The 21,359-nt window shown below is 46.8% G+C and overlaps 1 protein-coding gene across 1 annotated transcript in view; it reads right to left on the reverse strand.

Moving 5' to 3' along the window:
- The window catches only part of PDCD1 (programmed cell death 1), a 30,164-nt gene that overhangs the window by 5,980 nt on the left and 2,825 nt on the right, over positions 1–21,359 (reverse strand). Inside the window, exons 2-5 of the mRNA XM_081007541.1 lie at positions 17,870–18,166; positions 16,544–16,711; positions 15,389–15,423; positions 8,362–10,330 (exon numbers count right to left, since the gene is read on the reverse strand). Of these exons, the coding sequence (XP_080863667.1) occupies positions 10,112–10,330; positions 15,389–15,423; positions 16,544–16,711; positions 17,870–18,166 (719 nt within the window). The 3' untranslated portion in view covers positions 8,362–10,111. The remainder of the gene's footprint in view (positions 1–8,361; positions 10,331–15,388; positions 15,424–16,543; positions 16,712–17,869; positions 18,167–21,359) is intronic.

Here is a 21,359-nt window from a genome sequence, read left to right on the forward strand (position 1 = left end):
GGGCTTATAAAGTCACGGCAGGCCAAGCCAGCAAGGGGTGGGTGGCAGAATTTCCATTGCAGTTTAAATATACCGCCTGCTCTGCTATCCCCAGTACCAGACAATGAAAATTATAATTATAATTATAATTATAATTATAAAACATAGGCAGCAATTGCAATTCTGTATAGGGACTGAGGACCCTGTGAATGATGGGGCTGAGGACCTTGCGAATGATGGGGCTGAGGACCTTGCGAATGATGGGGCTGAGGAACCTGTGAATGATGGGGCTGAGGACCCCAGGAATGATGGACTTGGTGTTTCTATCTGTATAATAGTCGCCGGATACCCTGTGCTTTGGGGTTTCCCGCGGTGCTCTGCTTGCTTCGACCGCCCTTGTTGCCCTTTGTGGATTCCCAGCTGGCACCCTTCACAAAACTCGCGCTTATGCGGACCACCCTCGTGACAGACCACCCTAGAGAGCTGACTGCGGTCAACCTGCTCCCCATAGCAATTCTCCCTGATATCGAGGATCAACTCCTTCAAGATGTCGGCAACGTCGTCCTCAGAGAACTGTGGCTCTTCGTACGTGTCCAGAGAGCATTCGTGGCACCGTTGACCCAAGGGCTTCATCCTGACGTGTCCTTGCCTCTCAGAACTGTCCCATTGCATGTGGAACAGGATAAGAACTTGGTATGAGGACCAGCTGTGGAGGCATCCGGAACAGGTAAATCTAGCAGGGAGAGAGGGGGAGATGATGGGAGGGGGAGCAAGCAGAATTTGGTACTTCTGTTGATGATCTCCTGAAGCGTGGACCTTGCTTTTTGTACATTGTAACCTGCAGCTAATTGCCCATAGAGAACAATGGTTTTAAAGTACTCAGTGACTCCCCCTCCCAGTAGTTCTTCCCCAGCCATACCCACTTGTCCCACAAGTGGGGCACCTGATATCAGGTGAGAAGGAAAAGAGAGCAAAGGTGTTGTGATAGAGAGAACATCCACCAAAATATCATATCACATGAGACAAACTGCCCCTCCATGAGGTAATGACCTTCCACAGCAGATTATAACGGGTTATTTCTACTTAATGGATTTTCCATGGGAAGCGGAAATTCAGAGAGAGAGAGAGAGAGAGAGAGAGAGAGAGAGAATAGATAGATGATAGATAGATGATAGATGATAGATAGATAGATAGATAGATAGATAGATAGATAGATAGATAGATATAGATAGATGATAGATAGAGATATCTTAGAATTTTGAAGATGTTGACATCGTACCCTGTGTGCATAAGCACTATCAATTCCACAATAAACTCCCAGCTGGGCTCACTCTGCAGGTGTGCTGGAGCACAATATGGGATTAGACGTAGATCAGGAGAAGAGAGTCCGCACACAGAATGTCCCACTTTCAATCCCCAATGGCATTGCAGGGGATTGGACTAGATGACTTGGGGTCCCTTCCAACTCTAGTATTCCACGATTCCATTTAGGGCCAAGAGAGAACCCTACATGGAACCCTGGAGAACCGCAGCCGGCCAGGGGAGAGAGCAGAGTGCTAGATGAGCCAATGCACTGAATCAGGAAAAGGCAGCTCTCTATGTTCCTGCGCATTACAAAAATATTAGCTATCTGGTAGAAGCTTTGTTTGTTTGTTTTTTACCTTCCATGAGCATGCTCCTGAAATGTTTCTGTCCATCCGGGTTCCACACTGTGGAAGTCAAGCCTCAGATCCATTGTCAGCCTCCAGAGATCATTTGGTCTCACCTCATTCATCTGCTTCTTAAAAACCCGTCTCCAAAAATCCATCGTGAGCCTTTTCATGCTTCTTTTCCGATCGGTGTTGCTTAATGACAAAGGTGATTGTGGTCTTTTTTGCAGAGGCCAGAATGGGATGCAGTGCGAAGGTGGGTGCCGTTTGTGATTCCCTGCTTTGCTTTCCTCACTCTCACAAGCTGACCATTTGTGAAACGAAACTCAGCCAAGAGTTAACAACACCAGAGGTTCAAAGTCAACTGCGAGGAATTTGGGACAAGTCCACTCACCTCTTTATTGGTGGGCAGCATTGCATTGGGTAAGCCTTTGGTTGGCTGGAGGGGAGGTTATTGCCTTCTCCTGCCCCTCCTCAGTAAGGGTATCATGTTAAAGGGATCTGGGGTGTGAATACTGTCCGAAGCCTGGACGTGGGCTAGGGCCATGTCACAGCCCCTACTGGGACCCCTCAGGGTGGTGCCACTATCTCATGCAAGTCACAGGGCACCCCCTATTGGTGGTTTGCCCTTCTGTGGACTCCCTGCAGATGGGCAGGAGTCAAGATATAGCCTAAGACAAACCACTCACATCTGCAATCAATTAAATTGTGTCCTATTTCAACCCATAAACCAAAATACTTTCTGTCAGTGTGTTTTATTGTTCTCCTAGGAACTTTGTGGCTCAGGTGCCTTGGCACGCAACTCCTGTAGTTTCCAGGTGGCATGGATAGCCAACAATAGCTTTTATTCCCTGTTTAGTTTACTTGCAATACAATGGTACGTAGGGTACTTCTGTAGTGGCCAAGATAACATTTCTAAGTTCTTTGTATACTGTTTTGTGTTTTAGCTAGTAACTCCAATGGACATTACACTTACTGTTTGTTAACTGCCTTGATCTTTCCCCCCAAAATTATCAAGCAGTATGTCACTGGTGGTTTCAATTCTTCCTTGTTATTGTGTTTTAAAAGCTGTGACGGCTGAAGAAAGTAATGCTTTGGGATACCAGTATCTGTATTGAGGTTGAATCCTGACAAGACAGAAGTACTGTTTTGCGGGGACAGGGGGCGGGCGGGTGTGGAGGACTCCCTGGTCCTGAATGGGGCAACTGTGCCCCTGAAGGACTAGGTGTGCAGCCTGGGAGTCATTTTGGACTCACAGCTGTCCATGGAGGCGCAGGTCAATTCTGTGTCCAGGGCAGCTGTTTATCAGCTCCATTTGGTACGCAGGATGAGACCCATTCTACCCACAGACTGTCTCGCCAGAGTGGTGCATGCTCTAGTTATCTCTCGCTTGGACTACTGCAATGCGCTCTAAGTGGGGCTACCTTTGAAGGTGACCCAGAAACTACAACTAATCCAGAATGCAGCAGCTAGACTGGTGACTGGGAGCAGCCGCCGAGAACACATAACACCAATCTTGAAAGACCTACATTGGCTCCCAGTATGTTTCCAAGCACAATTCAAAGTGTTGGTGCTGACCTTTAAAGCCCTAAACGGCCTCGGTCCAGTATACCTGAAGGAGCGTCTCCACCTCCATCGTTCTGCCCAGACACTGAGGTCCAGCTCCAGGGGCCTTCTGGCGGTTCCCTCACTGCAAGAAGCGAAGTTACAGGGAACCAGGCAGAGGGCCTTCTTGGTGGTGGCACCCACCCTGTGGAACGCCCTCCCACCAGATGTCAAAGAGAACAACAACTACCAGACTTTTAGATGACATCTGAAGGCAGCCCTGTTTAGGGAAGCTTTTAATGTTTAATAGGTTATTGTATTTTAGTGTTTTGTTGGAAGCCGCCGAGAGTGGCTGGGGAAACCCAGCCAGATGGGCGGGGTATAAATTATAAATTATAAATTATTCTTATTCTTATTCTTATTCTTATTCTTATTCTTATGGAAACTGCAGGAGAGGAGAGTCCCCTGGTTTCTCACTGGGACACCTGGTTGACAACTGTGAGAACAGGATCCTGGACTAGACGGTCACCCATTTTCCCGATTCAGCAGGCTCTTTTTATGTTTTTATACTCCTTTCTATTAAAAAGTGCTTTTGTTGCTCTAGGGAGATAGATAACTTTACTCCACTTTAATTATGCAAACCCAAATGTCCGGGTTATGTGCTTGAATCCCTGCTCCCCAAACCCTTACAAGTCTGGAGAATGTGTCCAGAGAATTATATTCAGGTGGAGGACTCTCCTTCCTCGAAGCTTTTTAAGCAGAGGTTAGATGGCCTCCTGTCCTGGTTGCTTTAATTGAGATTCCTGCATTGCAGCGGGCTGGACTAGATGACTCTCGTGGCCCCTTCTAAGTCTACGATTCTATGATTCCCCTTGAATTAGAGCCAGAAATTCCCCTTGAATTGGAGCCAGGATTGGAGCCAGAAATGATTCCCCTTGAATTGGAGCCAGAAAGTACAATTCACCTTCCAATGCCTTCTTGCTTTCTAAAAGCAAAGCACGTTGTCTGACCCACAAGGAATCTCATTTCCACACCCACTCAAAACCCACACAAGGCCACATTTGCCTGCTCAGGCTCTCCTTGCTCAATGATACACCAGCAGCCACACTTCACCCCTTTGCAGGAAATGCGCGCAATTTCCTGCGGTGTAACAGAACAACCCCACTTCCGACCACCGATACCTCGGATGCTTATTGGGCGTCACAGCGACACCTAGTCATGCCCATCCCAAGAGAGACAGGTGGTTTGTCTGCTCTCGCAGCTCCCGGCGACTGAGGTTTGCCTGCATGGGGCGGTTCACAGTTCTGAGAAGCAGCGCAGAGGCCTTTTTTCAAGTCAGCATTTTTCTGCTGCCACAGTTGCGCCTGCCTCTAGAATTGTTCGGTTGCACAGACTCAAGAGGCTGCGAAAGGACACCTTTCAGGGGGTGGGAAAGACTGAAAGGCTGCAGGACAGGTGGGCAGGTAAGTAAGCAAGTATAAGACCTGAATCTGGTGACATGTAAAGGCTGGGTGTTATGTACTGAGTTGAATAGGATCCAAAATGCAGCAGTCTGATTGGTCCTAGAACAATAGGATTCAGAATGCAGCAGTCTGATTGGTCTGCAGGAGCCACCCAATCCAGCTCCAGATGGAAGTGAATCCACAACCTGATTGGCCTACAGGAGAATCCCGGAATTAGCCAATCACGTGGGGCCCATTGCGTCAATAATGTATATAAAGCAGATACTTTGGGGGAACTTCAATTCCTCCTCACCACTATGAGCTGAATAAAGAGCATGAAATCCACTGAGTATATTTCACAGGGACTTTATGCTTCTTTCTCTTTTTTTACATTAGTACTGATTGGGTAAAAGGGGTAATTCATATTGCAGCACCCTGTCCAAACAATAGTGCAGTTTTCAGAAGTTAGCTGAAAGCAGGCCTGGGTGGTTACTACTGAAGGATCGATAGCTCAGACTATCAATCTCAGGGTACTGGGTTTGAGTCCCATGCTGGTCAAAAAGATTCCTGCATTGTAGGTGTTGGACCAACTCTACAATTCTATAGTTCTATGATTCTGCTGGTAGCAAATCCTATAGGGCAGGGCCTCAGCCCCAGTGAAGTTCAGCTGAACCTGATGGGTGCAGAAGTTCTTGGAGATTGAGGTAGAGCATAAGGAGTCAGGTCCTTAAACTACTGTGTCCCCAAGTTGTTTAGGACTTTGTGAATCACCACAAGTGCCTTGAACGTGTCCTGGCAGCAAACCAGCAGATGCATGCTGTCAGCATCGCCCTTGAGCCAGTGCCACCAACTGGACTCATCCACTTCAGCCCCGACTGGGCTAGGCGAGCTGGGTAGCACTTCCAGAGACCACCTTCTGCACAGGGACAGGTCAAAGTGCTGTGGACTCACAGCTTAGAGATGTGAGCACCGGATTCACTTCCACAAGAAGACAGTCGTCGTACAGCAGAGTACAGCAGAGTATATATACAACTCGGAGAGCAGCTCTGTAGAATATCTTCTTTATTCTATCTACAACTATTATACAACTATATACAGAGCTAAATAGGTCTAAGCATAAATGAATGCCTCACTGCACTGAGTGTCTGCAGCTGCTCTTAGCAGCAACCTTATCTCTACATATGATCTCTAACACTCAGTCTCTCTCTCTCTCTCTCCGACACTGACTGACTGACTGACTTGGTGCTGGAGCAGAATAAGTAGAGAGCAGAACACGCCTCCTCCTCTCTGGAGAATCAGCAGACTCCTCAGGAGATTCTTGGATATGGGAGGGGTGAAATCTCCTCACATGCTCATGTTCACAATGAAGGAAGTTTAAGCATTTGCTTTTATCTACCTATCTATCTTTCTCCTTTGTATTATTTCAACGGGTTCTGAGATATGGGCTGGAGATTCTAGTCAGTGATAGACTATGGGGGGTACCATATTTTTCGCTCTATAAGACACACCCGACCATAAGACGCACCTAGTTTTAGAGGAGGAGAACAAGAAAAAATATATTCTCTCCCTCTCTGCGCAGCGCCCCTTCAGCAAAGCGGCAGGAGAAACAGAGCCACTTCCAGAGAGAGGTTGTTGGGAAGCAGCTGTCATACATAGAATTGTAGAGTTGGAAGGTACAGCTCTTAACCTCATAAAGTTCTTCTTGATGCTAGTCAAATTCTCCTTTCTTGTCATTTAAATCCACCGGATTGGGGTCTGCCATCTGGAGCATCGGAAAACAAGTTTGCTCCATCTGGAAACCCAGCCAGAAGGGCAGAGTAATAATAAATAATACTATATTACTTATACCCTGCCCATCTGGCTGGGTTTCCCCAGCCACTCTGGGCAGCTCCCAACAGAATATTAAGAACACGATAAAACATCAAACATTAAAAACTACCCTAAACAGGGCTGCCTTCAGATGTCTTCTAAAAGTCAAAGTTCTAAAAGTCTTCTAAAAGTCAGTTTATTTCCTTGACATCTGATGGCAGAGCATTCCACAGGGTGGGTGCCACCACCAAGAAGGCCTTCTGCCTGGTTCCCTGTAACCGCCAGAAGGCCCTCGGAGCTGGACCTCAGGGTCCGGGCAGAATGCTGGGGGTGGAGACGCTCCTTCAGGTATACAGGGCCAAGGCCATTTAGGGCTTTAAAGGTCAGCACCAACCCTTTGAATTGTGCTCGGAAACGTACTGGGAGCCAGTGTAGGTCTTTCAGGACTGGTGTTATATGGTCTCGGCCATTATTATTATTATTATTATTATTATTATTATTATTCCAATATATTTCACAGGATCATAGAATTGTAGAGATGGAAGGGACCATGATAATCATCTAGTCCAGGAGTCAACAAACTTTTTCAGCAGGGGTCCGGTCCACTGTCCCTCAGACCTTGTGGGGGGCAGGACTATATTTTCAAGGGGGGAAATGAACACATTCCTATGCCCCACAAATAGCCCAGAGATGCATTTTAAATAAAAAGCACACATTCTACTCATGCAAAAACACGCTGATTCCCGGACTGTCCGTGGGCCGGATTGAGACGGCGATTGGGCCGGATCCGGCCCACGGGCCTTAGGTTGCCTACCCCTGATCTAGTCCAACCCCCTGCAATGCATTGGGAATCTCAGCTAAAGCATCCATGACAGATGGTCATCCAACCTCTACTTTAAAAACCCCAGTGATTCTACCACCTTCCTGCTCTTAATACATTTATGACAACAGCCGTCCCACGGCATAGTTTCCTAGCCCGGAAACTTTTCATGCTCTTCCCCACTTGCTGCTGGCCTGACATTTGTATGCACATGATGCAACAGGTCGGCATTGCCACGTGCAGAGTTCGCCTTGCGCTTGGTGGCGCAGCGTGGACCGCAGACCGCATGAGCAGCAGCACTTTGGTTCTCAGAGCTTGCAATGGCAGCAGAGTGGGAAATCTGAACAACACAAGTCACAGTTTCTGCGTAAGTGTGAATCGCATCACAACAGCCTGCCGGGCGCAGTGTGATACAACCTCGCCCTGAGCTGTTGCAAGAGCAATCTCACAGACACATCCCGCTCAACGAACCCAGTGAGAAATTACCCAAAATAAATATAAATTTCCCACATGCAAAACATGGAACACTTCTAAAGGACGGAAAATGCAAGGTGGGAAGAACTTTGGCAAGTTATCAGGCGCTGAAACAGCTATAGGGATCTCACCGATTTATTGATAGAAATTTACATCCTGCCTCCAAAGCAGCTGATACAATATATACATGTATTTTATATATGTGCAGATAGAGTCCTATAACAATTCCATTTAAAAGGCCTATAGATGATGATGATTTAAGTATCTGAAGAAGTGTGCATGCACACAAAAGCTCATACCAAGAACAAACTTAGTTGGTCTCTAAGGTGCTACTGGAAGGAATTCTTTTATTAAGAATCGCCGTTTGCATGCGAATCAAGGGGATTTACAAGCATAGAGTTAAAAATAGCTGAAAATAGCATTAAAACAGGAGGAGGAGGAGGTTTGAAAACAGTACAAAATGAACACCTAAGACCATGAAAACATCCCATGATGCAGTATTCAGCAGCAATCAGAATACCCCACCACCACACACAAAAAAACCCAACCCTTATATTGACAAAATAGTTTTCTACACTTTTAGAAATAATGGTCGGGCTCTTTCAGGAGGTAAAGAGGTTCCCAGTATCAAACCAAGTGTCACAGCCAGAGAATGATTGATTGATTGATTGATTGATTGATTGATTGATTGATTGACTGCTTGCATTTATAACCTTTTTTTTTCCCCTCTTCCAAGGAGCTCAAAGTGGCATACATGGCTCCCCCGCTCCGAATTTAATCGCCACAATAACCCTGTGAGGTAGGTTAAGGCCAAGAGGCAGTGACTGTCCCAAGGTCACCCAGTGAGCTTCATGGCCAAGTGGAGGATTCGAACCCTGGTCTCTCCCAGGTCCTAGTCTAGCGGCTCCCTCTCTCTACGCTCCAGCCTCTCCCCCCATCCCCTTACCTCTTTCATTTAACCTCCTCCCCACCCTGCGCTGGGCAGAGGGACGGGGGTCTTCCCAGGACCCCCAGGTAAATGAAAGCACCAGGAATTGTGCGCCCAACGGCCATGCTTAGCACCAAATTTAATGGCAATTCCTGCATTGCAGGGGGTTGGACTAGATGACCCAAGGGTCCCTTCCAGCTCTGCAGTTATCGGGTTCTATGCACACGAGTCCCAGCTCTGTCGGAAAGTTGCCAGTCGCTTTTTCCACCTGGGCAGGCTGAGGGCAGACTTCCGAAACGAATCAGCGACAGACCAGAAATGGGTTTGCTGCAGGCTTTGGAAATCTCCGTGTCATCAAAAGAGACGCACATTTCCCCAGGAAGTGGATGACTTAGTAAGATTGAGTCAGCAGAGCACCCACTTCTCAGCGTGAGGCTCTGGCAAGTCACTACGAGTCAAGACTGGCACCGGAGGATTTAGGCCAGCTTCCCCCAGGAGCCTGGGTTCGGTCTGTTGCAGGAATTTATGTATAGCTTGTGGGGGGGGTTTGCCCCTCCAGAAGATATCGTGCACATGCAGCCCACTACCAAAATCAGCACAATCACTTTTGTGACTTTTGTGATTTGTCCCTACAAAACACTTCATCACAGTTTCTTACTATCTGTTCAAAGGGCCTCTGCTGCACGATACCAAATGTAAGAATTCACTGATCAATGTATCTATGTACTGGCTCACTGGGAAAACTTCAGAAATTCATATAGACATTTGAGCTCAGCTACTCAGCAGCCCCTCTGCCTGAGTGATAGTCCCTGGCCTCCTGATACCTGAGTGCCAGACAGGTAGCCATTCCAGAAATAACAAACCCAGATGAAGACAAAAGGGTGGGATGAACTTGGCTGGGAAACAGGGAAATGTAAATATCTTTTTTGTTACACTTGATGGGTGTTTGGTGGAGGGCAAGGAGAACCATGGGGCAGGGTCCAGGATGCTCAGATTACTGCTATCAGTCCTTCCCTTTCATGATGCAACCGTGATGTATGAGTGATGTAGTTTGGGGGGGGTGTAACATGGGGATTAGCAGCTAATAAAAGTTTGGGTTCTCTTTTGTTTGGGGCTTCCATCTTGTTCCACCTGGTGGCAGGTGGGAGTCCTGTTGCGACAGTCTTCAATAAAGACCAAGCCTACTGGCTGCTGTCCTTGTTTTTTGTCCAAGGGAGCCCTCCGATTTCTCCGTTAACAGGTCCTATGACAACAGTGCCTCTGAGCATGTGCAGTGTGGCCTGCGTGCTTCTGCAGTGCAGTGGCAAGGGTTGTGGTGCAGAAGATACGGCTTCCAGGCAGCTTTGAGCCCCGGCATGTTCTGACGTTGCAAATGAATCCCCAGTGCTTGCAATGTGGTCCCGGGACCTTTGAGGAATCGGGGAGAATGCAAAGTTCAAAAGGGGGAGGTTTCGCTTCCGCCCCGTCAGTGTGGCTCCGCTCTGCTGGGGCAGCTCTTCGGTTTCTTAGTCTTTTTGCCTCCTTTGGCAGCGACCGGCTTTTCCGGGGGGAAGATGATGGTGGCATATTCAGTCTGGTCGGAAGTGAAGCGCTCTTGGGGGGCTCTCTGAGCGTTGTCCGCTGCCCGGAATTCCAGCACCCCATAATCCACGGTGAAAACGCTCACGGCGGGAGGGCCTTCTTCCTTCAGGTACAGCAAGAGAGGGAGGGTTAAAAAACAGGCCAGTTTTGAGACGGAAAAAAGATTAAAGTCCCGACCAGAGGCGAATGGCTGATGAAGATGATGGACCAGAATGGCGAAATGGACTGGGAAAATCAGAAACCAGGAAGAGAAGAACTTGAAGAAGCAATGGGGAAAATTTTACAACGCATCTTAGAGAACACTGTAAACAACTAAAAACGTTGGCAGGGTTTGAATAATGCTTGTAGTATACAGTGGACGCTTGGGTTGGGAACATGATCCGTGAGGGATGCACATTTGCAACCCGCAGCGTTCGCAACCCGCAGCGGCGTGTCTGCGCACATGTGGGTTGCGATTTAGCGCTTCTGCGCATGTGCAAAGCGTGATTTAATGCTTCTGCGCATGCGCGACTGCCGAAACCCAGAAGTAATCTGGAAGTAATCCGTTCCGGTACTTCAGGGTAATCTGGAAGTAATCTGCTCCGGTACTTCCAGGTTTCGGCGGGTGTGTAACTCGGAAAAACGCAACCTGAAGCAGCTGTAACCCAAGGTATGACTGTACTAGAAATTAGGGTAAAAATGGACTATTTAAGAAAAATAGAGAAAATAAGTGAAGCAGTTGAAAAAAGATGGAAAATGGTAACCATGGAAGGGCAGAGAGGAGTCAAAGCATTCAGGGAATCCTGAAAGATGAGGCTTAATGTTTGAATTTAAATTTGTAAAGTAAAACTTAATAAAAAAAAGATTTTACCCAAAAAAATGCCAGTTTTTTGTTGTTTTTTAAGAAGCTACTCAGTACTAGGAACATAGTGAAACTATGGAACTCACTTCTGCAGTGACAGCCACCAACTAGGGTGGCCTCAAAGGACTAACCATGTCCATTTATATACACCTAAGGAGGCCTGAGGGACACGGGTGGCGCTGTGGGTTAAACCACAGAGCCTAGGACTTGCCAATCAGAAGGTCGGCGGTTTGAATCCCCATGACGGGGTGAGCTCAGTCCCAGCTCCTGCCAAACCTAGCAGTTCAAAAGCACGAAGTTCAAGTAGATAAATAGGTACCGCTCTGGCGGGAAGGTAAACGGCGTTTCCATGCGCTGCTCTGGTTCGCCAGAAGCGGCTTAGTCATGCTGGTCACATGACCCGGAAGCTGTATGCCGGCTCCCTTGGCCAATAAAGTGAGATGAGCGCGGCAACCCCAGAGTTGTCCGCAACTGGACCTAATGGTCAGGGGTCCCTTTACCTTTAAGGAGGCCTGTTCATGTCTTTTTCAAAACCAATGAAGTCACACCAAACTTAAGAGAATTTGTCTTTTTTTACTTTGACCCCTAGCTTTAAGATGGCCTGATCCAGCAGCCTCTTCCTGTGATCTTAATATGACAAATGCATGGATCATTAAATGGAGTCTCCACATTCAAAGGCAATGTATTTCTGAATAACAGTCCTTCCATGCACTGCTTGTCAGCTCTCGGTGGCCTCTGGCTGTGTGCTGCCAGAAAGAGGGTGCTAGGCAGATGGGCAACTTGCATTTAAAAAGCTCCCCGCATGTAGAAAACCAGTACCGCAAGAAGCATGCTGGAATGTTTCTCCCTGATGCGCTAGTTGTCTACTTGCGTGGAGTTTTAAATTGCTGGCTGGTGAGTAGACAAAAGAACACATTCCCCTCCTATGGTATGAAGTGGGGTTGCCCATTTGGCCACCTCAGGATTCTTGCCACCTGGTTCTGCAGCATGTGGAAGAGAATGATAGGCAGAGTTCACAAATTGCCCCGGCTGCGTCTGCAGGTAAAGTAAAGGTAAAGGGACCCCTGACCATTAGGTCCAGTCATGACCGACTCTGGGGTTGGGGTGCTCATCTCGCTTTACTGGCCGAGGGAGACCACGTACAGCTTCTGGGTCATGTGGCCAGCATGACTAAGCCGCTTCTGGCGAACCAGAGCAGCGCACGGAAATGCCATTTACCTTCCCGCCAGAGCGGTACCTATTTATCTACTTGCACTTTGACGTGCTTTCAAACTGCTAGGTTGGCAGGAGCAGGGACCGAACAACAGGAGCTCACCCCATCACGGGGATTCGAACCGCCAACCTTCTGATCGGCAAGTCCTAGGCTCTGTGGTGTAACCCACAGCGCCACCCACGTCCCTGTGTCTGCAGGTATTTCCCCTTATAAACAGGAAAAACCCCGCAGGCAGAAAATTAGCATATCAGGGAGGAAAAATTCTCGTTCTCCCGATGTGAAAGTTTACTACACCTGCAAGGAGCTTTTTATGTGCGGAAGCATTCAGACAGATAAACCCTCTCCTGTGCAGAGTCTGAAGTGGAACAGTACAGAGACATTGGTATAATAAGGAGGGTCATACCATTGTCGCCTGCAGCTGGTTCTGGGGTGTTCTATCACCCTAGGCGGACCTCAGTATTAGAAATGAGTTGGACTTGGGTGATCAGGGACGCAGGGGGCCTGGTGAAATGCTTGGTTAAAATTCCTACCCATCCTCTGCACTAGTTCCCCAAAAATATTGTTATAGGATTCTAGGGTTAGTCTGGATGGCATCTAGGTGTCCCCTTAGGCAGCTGCCCCTCCTATACTGCTTCAAATGTCTGCTGAAAACAATTTTATTTCGGCAGGCCAACCCAGGCACACAACTTAATTGCTTATATTAGTTTGAAAAGCTTTTTTGTTTTGTTTTATCTGTGTTTCAACAGCGATAATTCTACGTGGATCTGTTTGGCAGTTTTAGCTGCGTTTTATCTTTCAAGCTGCCGGTGGAAAGTTGTGTGGCTAAAAGCACAGAAAAACGAGCATCTCAGGAAGATACAGTCATACCTTGGAAGTTGAACGGAATCTGTTCCGGAAGTCCGTTCGACTTCCAAAACGTTTGGAAACCAAAGCATGGCTTCTGATTGGCTGCAGGCTGAAGCGCCTGCAGCCAATCAGAAGCCCCGGAAGCCCCATCGGACGTTCGGCTTCCAAAAATCGTTCACAAACCAGAACAGTCACTTCCGGGAGCCAAAATATTTGAGAACAAACATTTCAGGGCAGTCAGACTGCTTCATTTCCAATCTGTGCATATCCTGAAACTTCCTGCTTTTTAAATAATAAATGTTTTGGTTTATTTCTTGCTCCTCTTTTGCTAGCTACAGCGCCTCTGCAAAGCAACAACGGATCCATATATTTGAGATGTGGCACAATGTAAAATCCACTTCTATAATTTTTGTACTCATTCCTGTGTCATTTGCAAACAGATTTATTTCTGGAAGCAGGTAACAGGGGAAATTGCGCTATATTCTGCTGTTTCCATAACTGGCTTCTGTGTCGTGTGAAAGCTCAAAAAAATATGATGTGGAAATTACCAGGTAGGGAAGCATCAGGAAAATGGAATAAACTTAGGGTTGCCATACATCCGGGGCGGAATTGGACTTGAAAATGGTGCCAAGGCAGATTTACACTGAATCGGCAAAATGTCCAGGAAATCCCCAGGTGTATGGCAAGTAGGGTAATTAAAACAAATACAAAATAAACTTTGAAAAGCCCCCCCAAAAAATTGGGGGGGAGATGTTTCCCCAAAATGCCCAACAACTTTGATCCCCCCCAAAAAACCCACTTTGTGAATGCAGCCCGGCGCGGTGGGGGGATGTGAGGTGCATGTCGGGGGGCAGCCACGATGGTACCCCCTTCCCCGATGGTGCCGGAGGTGGTATGCTCCCCTGCCCCCTCTTCCTCCGCCAGTGCGCCCAGTGCTCCCCCAAATTTGCCTCTGATGGAGCTACAACTCCCAGAGGGGTTTTAACAATTAATCCCACATTCCAGGGAGCTCTGGGAATCGTCGCGCCCAGAGGGGAATAGGGATCTCCTAGCAGCTCCTATGGAACAACTGATTGGATCAAAATTGGGAAAGGAATACGACAAGGCTGTATATTGTCTCCCTGCTTATTTAACTTATATGCAGAATTCATCATGCAAAAGGCTGGGCTGGATGAATCCTAAACCGGAATTAAGATTGCCGGAAGAAATATCAACAACCTCAGATATGCAGATGACACAACCTTGATGGCAGAAAGTGAGGAGGAATTAAAGAACCTTTTAATGAGGGTGAAAGAGGAGAGCGCAAAATATGGTCTGAAGCTCAACATCAAACAAACGAAGATCATGGCCACTGGTCCCATCACCTCCTGGCCAATAGAAGGGGAAGAAATGGAGGCAGTGAGAGATTTTACTTTCTTGGGCTCCATGATCATTGCAGATGGTGACAGCAGTCACGAAATTAAAAGACGCCTGCTTCTTGGGAGAAAAGCGATGACAAACCTAGACAGCATCTTAAAAAGCAGAGACATCACCTTGCCAGCAAAGGTCCATATAGTGAAAGCTATGGTTTTCCCAGTAGTGATGTATGGAAGTGAGAGCTGGACCATAAAGAAGGCTGATCGCCGAAGAATGGATGCTTTTGAATTCTGGTGCTGGAGGAGACTCTTGAGAGTCCCATGGGCTGCAAGAAGATCAAACCTCTCCATTCTTAAGGAAATCAGCCCTGAGTGCACACTGGAAGGACAGATCCTGAAGCTGAGGCTCCAAGACTTTGGCCACCTCGTGAGAAGAGAAGACTCCCTGGAAAAGACCCTGATGTTGGGAAAGATGGAGGGCACAAGGAGAAGGGGACGACAGAGGACGAGATGGTGGGACAGTGTTCTCGAAGCTACCAGCATGAGTTTGACCAAACTGTGGGAGGCAGTGGAGGACAGAAGTGCCTGGCGTGCTCTGGTCCAGGGGGTCACAACTAAACAACAACAACAAGCAGCTCTCAGCACCCTTAACAAAGTGCATTTCCCAGAATCCTTTTGGTGCGCAGCCAGGACTATGTAAAGTGGTATCATAGTGCTTTAATGTCTGTGTCCAAATAAAACATGTTGCAGAATACCTGTGCAACAGAAGAGCTGCCTGGTTGGGCCCGTATCTGTACGAAAGAGCTTTGGGGGCCAAACAGGATGTGGTGTGAATTGCATCAGCCAAATGCCAGAGTCAGAAGGGGCCAACAGCAAACGAAGCTCTTCGGGCAAAAGGGAACTTACCAAGGGAGCATTTTCATTCTGCAGTTTTTCTTCCTCTGCAAAAGGATACAAGCGGTTAGAATTCATGCGTTGAGCATGGGGCTACCTTTAAAGGTGACTCAGAAACTACAACTCATCCAGAATACGGTTGCCAGACTGGTGACTGGGAACGGCTGCCAGGACCACATAACACCGGTCTTGAAAGACCTGCATTGGCTCCCAGGACGTTTCCAAGCACAATTCAAAGTGTTGGTGCTGACCTTTAAAGCCCTAAACGGCCTCGGTCCAGTAGACCTGAAGGAGCGTCTCCACCCCCATCGTTCTGCCTGGACACTGAGATCCAGCACCGAGGGCCTTCTGGCGGTTCCCTCATTGCGAGAAGTGAGGTTACAGGGAACCAGGCAGAGGGCCTTCTCAGTAGTGGCCCCTGCCCTGGAGAACATCCTCCCATCAGATGTCAAGGAAATAAACAACTATCTGACTCTTAGAAGACATCTGAAGGCAGCCCTGTTTAGGGAAGTTTTTAATATTTGATGTTTTAACGTGTTTTTAATACAGTGGTAGCGCTAGTTACAGACTTAATTCATTCTGGAGTTCCGTTCTTAACATGAAACTGTTCTCAGCTAGAGCCGTGCTTTTGCTAATGGGGCCTCTTGCTGCCGCTGCGCCGCCAGCACACAATTTCCATTCTCATCCTGGGGCAAAGTTCTCAACTCGAGGTAACTCCTCCAGATTAGCGGAGTTTCTAACCTGAAGCGTTTGTAACCTGAGGCGTTTGTAACTCGAGGTACCGCTGTATTCTGTTGGGAGCTGGCCAGAGTGGCTGGGGAAACTCAGCCAGATGGGTGATGTATATTATTATTATTATTATTATTATTATTATTATTATTATTATATAACAGGCACGTCCAATGATGTACCAGTAGATCACATCTGTGGTAGATGACTGGCTCCCCTAAAAAAAGCTCAACATTTTTGTCCTGCACCCCGCCAAAACTGGGGCTTTCCTACCTAAAAAAAAAGTTCAACAACTTTGACCTGAACCCCCAAAAAGGGGGTAGATCACTGCCAGTCTTTAACTCTGCGAGTAGATCGCAGTCTCTTGGGAATTGGCGACCCCTTTTATACAAGATGCCCGGGAGAGAGGAAATTGGGCCAACCAGGTGAGATGCCCACCTTGCCTTCTCTGGATGAGGTTAAAGAGGTAGTAACACAAAACTGGGAGCACCAGAAACAGCCCAACTCCGATGACAGCAAGGAGGATCTCTCCGTGATCCTCCCTCTCCTCTGACGGCAGTCCAGGCTTCGTCTCCTCCGATGGTAGTCCAGCCTCAAGTTGTTTCTCTGAGGTTTTGAAGCAGAAAAGCAAAGTCACTGACTGGCTCCAAAATTTTGGGTCCATCCCAAGGCCAACCCAGCATAAGAGGATCACGCTTAGCACTTTTCCAAGAGTCATTGCAGAGAGTGTGGGGCTGACTCTCACCCACATAACAGGGACAGTCTGGGAGCAGCCTTGGTTCCAATAATGGTAATATGATTTACTTCTGAGTCTATGTGACTGCGATCAGGCATGAGGTCAAGGCCACTAAAATAATTGTTCCCGTTTGCCATCAACCTGTCTGTGCTTTAAAATGACCAAGGTTGACGCGTTGATGATCCATCTTTTCATGTCCTATATTTGTAATATATAGGATAAGCCCATAAATTGAGCCAGTTGGAATCTACTTGGAAGCTAGGAAGAATCTGCAGGTACATCTTCACTGAGCTATCCACGATGACCCCAAGGTCTCATTCCTGATCAGACACTGTCAGTTCAGACCCCCATGGGAAAATAGGATGACTCAATCTTTTAGTTTGGTACAGTGGTACCTCAGGTTAAGTACTTAATTCATTCCGGAGGTCCGTTCTTAACCTGAAACTGTTCTTAACCTGAAGCACCACTTTAGTCAATGGGGCCTCCTGCTGCCGCCGCGCCGCCAAAGCACGATTTCTGTTCTCATCCTGAAGCAAAGTTCTTAACCTGAAGCACTATTTCTGAGTTAGCGGAGTCTGTAACCTGAAGCGTCTGTAACCTGAAGCGTATGTAACCCGAGGTACCACTGTATTACCTACCCTTTTGGAAATCCTTGATTATTGATTTCCATGGTACAATTTTCGGTAAAAACATTTTTGTTTAGGTAAGCCAGTTGGACACGACTAAACAACTAAACAACAACAACCAAGCAGTTTTAAAAGTTGCTTTGAGGTTTAATCTGTAGTTCTTTCAACTCTCAGATTATTGTTGCAAATTTTTCTTACTGGTGATTTTATTGTTTCATCGTTTTTTTCGCTTTGAGGTTTTTGCGTCTTACAATGAAGCGGTGCACGAGTTTTGTTTGAAAAATAAATAAATGTTCTGCATTCCCCAACATACATCAGTTCTGCTCCTGCTGACAATGAATCGCATTTGCCACTCTCTCACCCATTTGCACCCATAAAGCACCAGAACGACTTGTATCAAACCTGTTACTGTGAGGTTGGCTCTGTTGCTTTCTGTCAACTTCAGCGAGGGGCAGATGAGGCCACAGAAGTAGGTCCCGCTATCATTCAACTCTAAGTCCGAGATTTTAATTTCAAAGGTCGTTGCGTTCAGCATGGTGGGGCTATACTTCCTTTTTCCAAGGTCCAGTAATTTCGGCTGCTTGTCGTCACCCAGTTTGTACCAGTTAAGGGAATAATGTTGAACGGTCTCCGACAAGCGACAGGTAAACCTGGCCGTCGCTCCCATCGGTTTATCTAACTGCGATGGACGAAAGGTTGCTGGCAAAAAGAGACCAAAAGCAAAGCGTATAATCAGCACAGCAAGCTTGGCTCGGTTTAACTGGTAAAGGTAAAGGGACCGCTGACCATTAGGTCCGGTCGTGACCAACTCTGGGGTTGCGGCGCTCATCTCGCTTTATTGGCCGAGGGAGCTGGCGTACAGCTTGCGGGTCATGTGGCCAGCATGACTAAGCCGCTTCTGGCGAAACCAGAGCAGCCCACGGAAACGTCGTTTACCTTCCCGACGGAGCGGTACCTATTTATCTACTTGCACTTTGTGCTTTTGAACTGCTAGGATGGCAGGAGCAGGGACCGAGCAACGGGAGCTCACCCCATCGTGGGGATTCGAACCGCCGACCTTCTGCTCGGCAAGCCCTAGGCTCTGTGGTTTAACCCACAGTGCCACCCGCATCCCCATCATGCAGCCTACCTCCAGGTTAAACAAGCATTTTGTTCAGAATATAGAGATCATTGGTTCTTGCAACCACTGATAAAAACTTTGCCACTGCTAATGTTCTAGCATTTGTCCAGTCTTCCAATAGGAACCTGACATAGTGAGCCTCTGATTTTCCCGGGAAAGGTACCAGCAAGGGTAGTATCAGTTCTGCCCTGGCTTGCTCATATTTTGCACAGTGCAACAAAATATGTTTTATGTAATCGATGTCTTGAGCACACAAGCAAAGTCTGTCCTGGTAGGGAACTCCTCTCAACCTGCCATCCAACACTGCAGAAGGAAAGACGTTTAGTCTGGCTTTGGTGAAAAGCCTTCGGTAGTTTGGTACTGCCAGGTTTTTAAGGTAAGATGTTAACTTAAAGACATGCCCATATTGTACTCCTACTGCTAGCGGAATACAGACTGCGTGTGATCGAGATTGCAAGTCACTGTGTGCATTATCCCATAATCTTTGCTTTAACATCTTTTGGGCGCCTTCATAACCCAGGTAATACAGTTGGGGGGGTGACAGACCAATAGAGGTGGTATAATCAGCACAGCAAGCTTGGCTCGGTTTAATTGGTAGATCAGCCCAATAAAGCTTTCAAGGCAGCCTTCTTCAATAGGGGGTCACAGCATCTAGTTGGTCCCCATCTGGGCAGCCCCTGGGCCAAGGAACAAATGGCAAATATTCCCTGACCCTCCAAGTGTCCTCATTTTCAAGGGACAATCCCAGATTTACAGAAGCTTTTCCCAGTTGCTGATTTGGTCCCAGAATGTCCCCTTTTTTTCTTGGGAGGTCCCTATTTTCATTAGAGAAATGTTGGAGGGCAAGGAGTTACGCGATTCCCCCCTCCCCAAGTCAAGGAAATAAGGAACTATACAACCTTCAGAAGACATCTGAAGGCAGCCCTCTATAGAGAAGTTTTTTTAAAAAAATGTTTAGTGTTTTATTAAGTTTTTATATGTCAGAAGCCGCCCAGAGTGGCTGGGCAATCCAGTCAGATGGGTGGGGTATAAATAATATAATTATCAGATGATAGGAAAATGTTTATTGTATATATGGAAAATAATTGTGTACAGCGGAAAACGCTGGCAGCATTAAGATAAACTCAATGGATGTAATAATGGAAAACTGATTAGTATAGTTTGGGTAAAATACGCAAGGATATAAGATATGTATGATGAACCATGGAAAGGGAAGATGGGAAATCATTGATATCTTAAGTATGTAAAATGTTTATCTGAAATTGTAAAAGAGAAAATTTAAGAAAAATCATATTAAAATATTATTATTATTATTATTATTATTATTATTATGCAATAGGACGTCCCTATTTTCATCAGAGGGTATTTATTTCCACTTTGCAGTCCTTAGTATTATAGAAGTTTATGCAATTATTCAAGGTCCCAAACGGCCTCGGCCCAGTATACCTGAAGGAGCGTCTCCACCTCCATCGCTCAGCCCGGACACTGAGGTCCAGCTCCGAGGGCCTTCTGGTGGTTCCCTCACTGCAAGAAGCAAAGCTACAGGGAACCAAGCAGAGGGTCTTCTCGGTGGTGGCGCCCGCCCTGTGGAACACCCTCCCATCAGATGTCAAAGCGATAAACAACTACCTGACATTCAGAAGACATCTTAAGGTTCAGGGAAGTTTTTAATGTGTGACATTTTAGTGTATTTTTGGTCTCTGTGGAAGCTGCCCAGAGTGGCTGGGGAAACCCAGCCAGATGGGCGGGGTATAAATAATAAATTATTATTATTATTATTATTATTATTATTATTATTATTATTGAGAAAAGGTTTCCCCACCTCTCTCATAACAACGGATCCGGTGGACTTCCCATGAAGGTGAAGGCTGGAAGACTCAGGACAGGTGGAAGGAAGTCCTTCTTCCCACAGCACAGAGTTAAACTGTGGAACTCACTGCCTAGTTTCCCTGCCGCACTGCGACTGAGAGTTAAGTTTTTCACATTAGTTCCCTCTGTAACAACGGCCCCGTTACCCCGTTACCAACGGACCCTTCATATCAACACACAGAGTCTTTAGAGCTCAAGGATAAGTCTTCAGGCACATAACAAATATATTTCCTTAGCAGAACTTGTAATCAAGCATTACAAATAAAGAACGTAAATGAGGATAACACAGCATAAAACCTTGCAAAATATTTGCATTGGAAAATTTAAAATATTGATTATCGAAGCGGAGCTGAGAAACCCTGATTCAATCTGAGCTCCACACTTTAAGAAGGATATTGACAAGCTGGAAGATGTGTACAGGAGGGGCCTAAGATGATAAAGGGTCTGACTGGCCATCCAGAGGTGGCCACCTGCATTTTGTGGCTGTTAAATTATGCTGAGAGTAGTGGCGGCAGCAACATCATGGAGCAAGGAGTTCCGCAAGATGATTTTCCACTTTGGCAAACCACCCCCTAGCTTGAGTTCATGAAATTTCTACATTTCTTTTTCCTCTGAATTAACAAATTCAGCACATAATAACGACCTTTCTGGTTCAGATCAGAGGCCCATGCGGTCCGACATCTGCCTTCCTTGGTGCACAACCAGACCCCCCCGGGAAGTCTGCAAAAAGAGCTTGTAGTTGACCCCTACAGTTTCTCCCCGAACAACCGGCATCCAGAGCATAGACTTTGATGCCATCATGAAGAAGAAGAAGAATTTATTTATATCCCACTCATCTGGCTGGGTTTCCCCAGCCACTCTGGGAGGCTTCCAGCAAAATATTAAAATACAATAATTAATCAA

The sequence above is a fragment of the Podarcis pityusensis genome, assembly GCF_964106645.2.
Source record: "Podarcis pityusensis genome assembly, chromosome: 5".
In the NCBI taxonomy this organism is placed as follows: Eukaryota; Metazoa; Chordata; class Lepidosauria; order Squamata; family Lacertidae; genus Podarcis; species Podarcis pityusensis.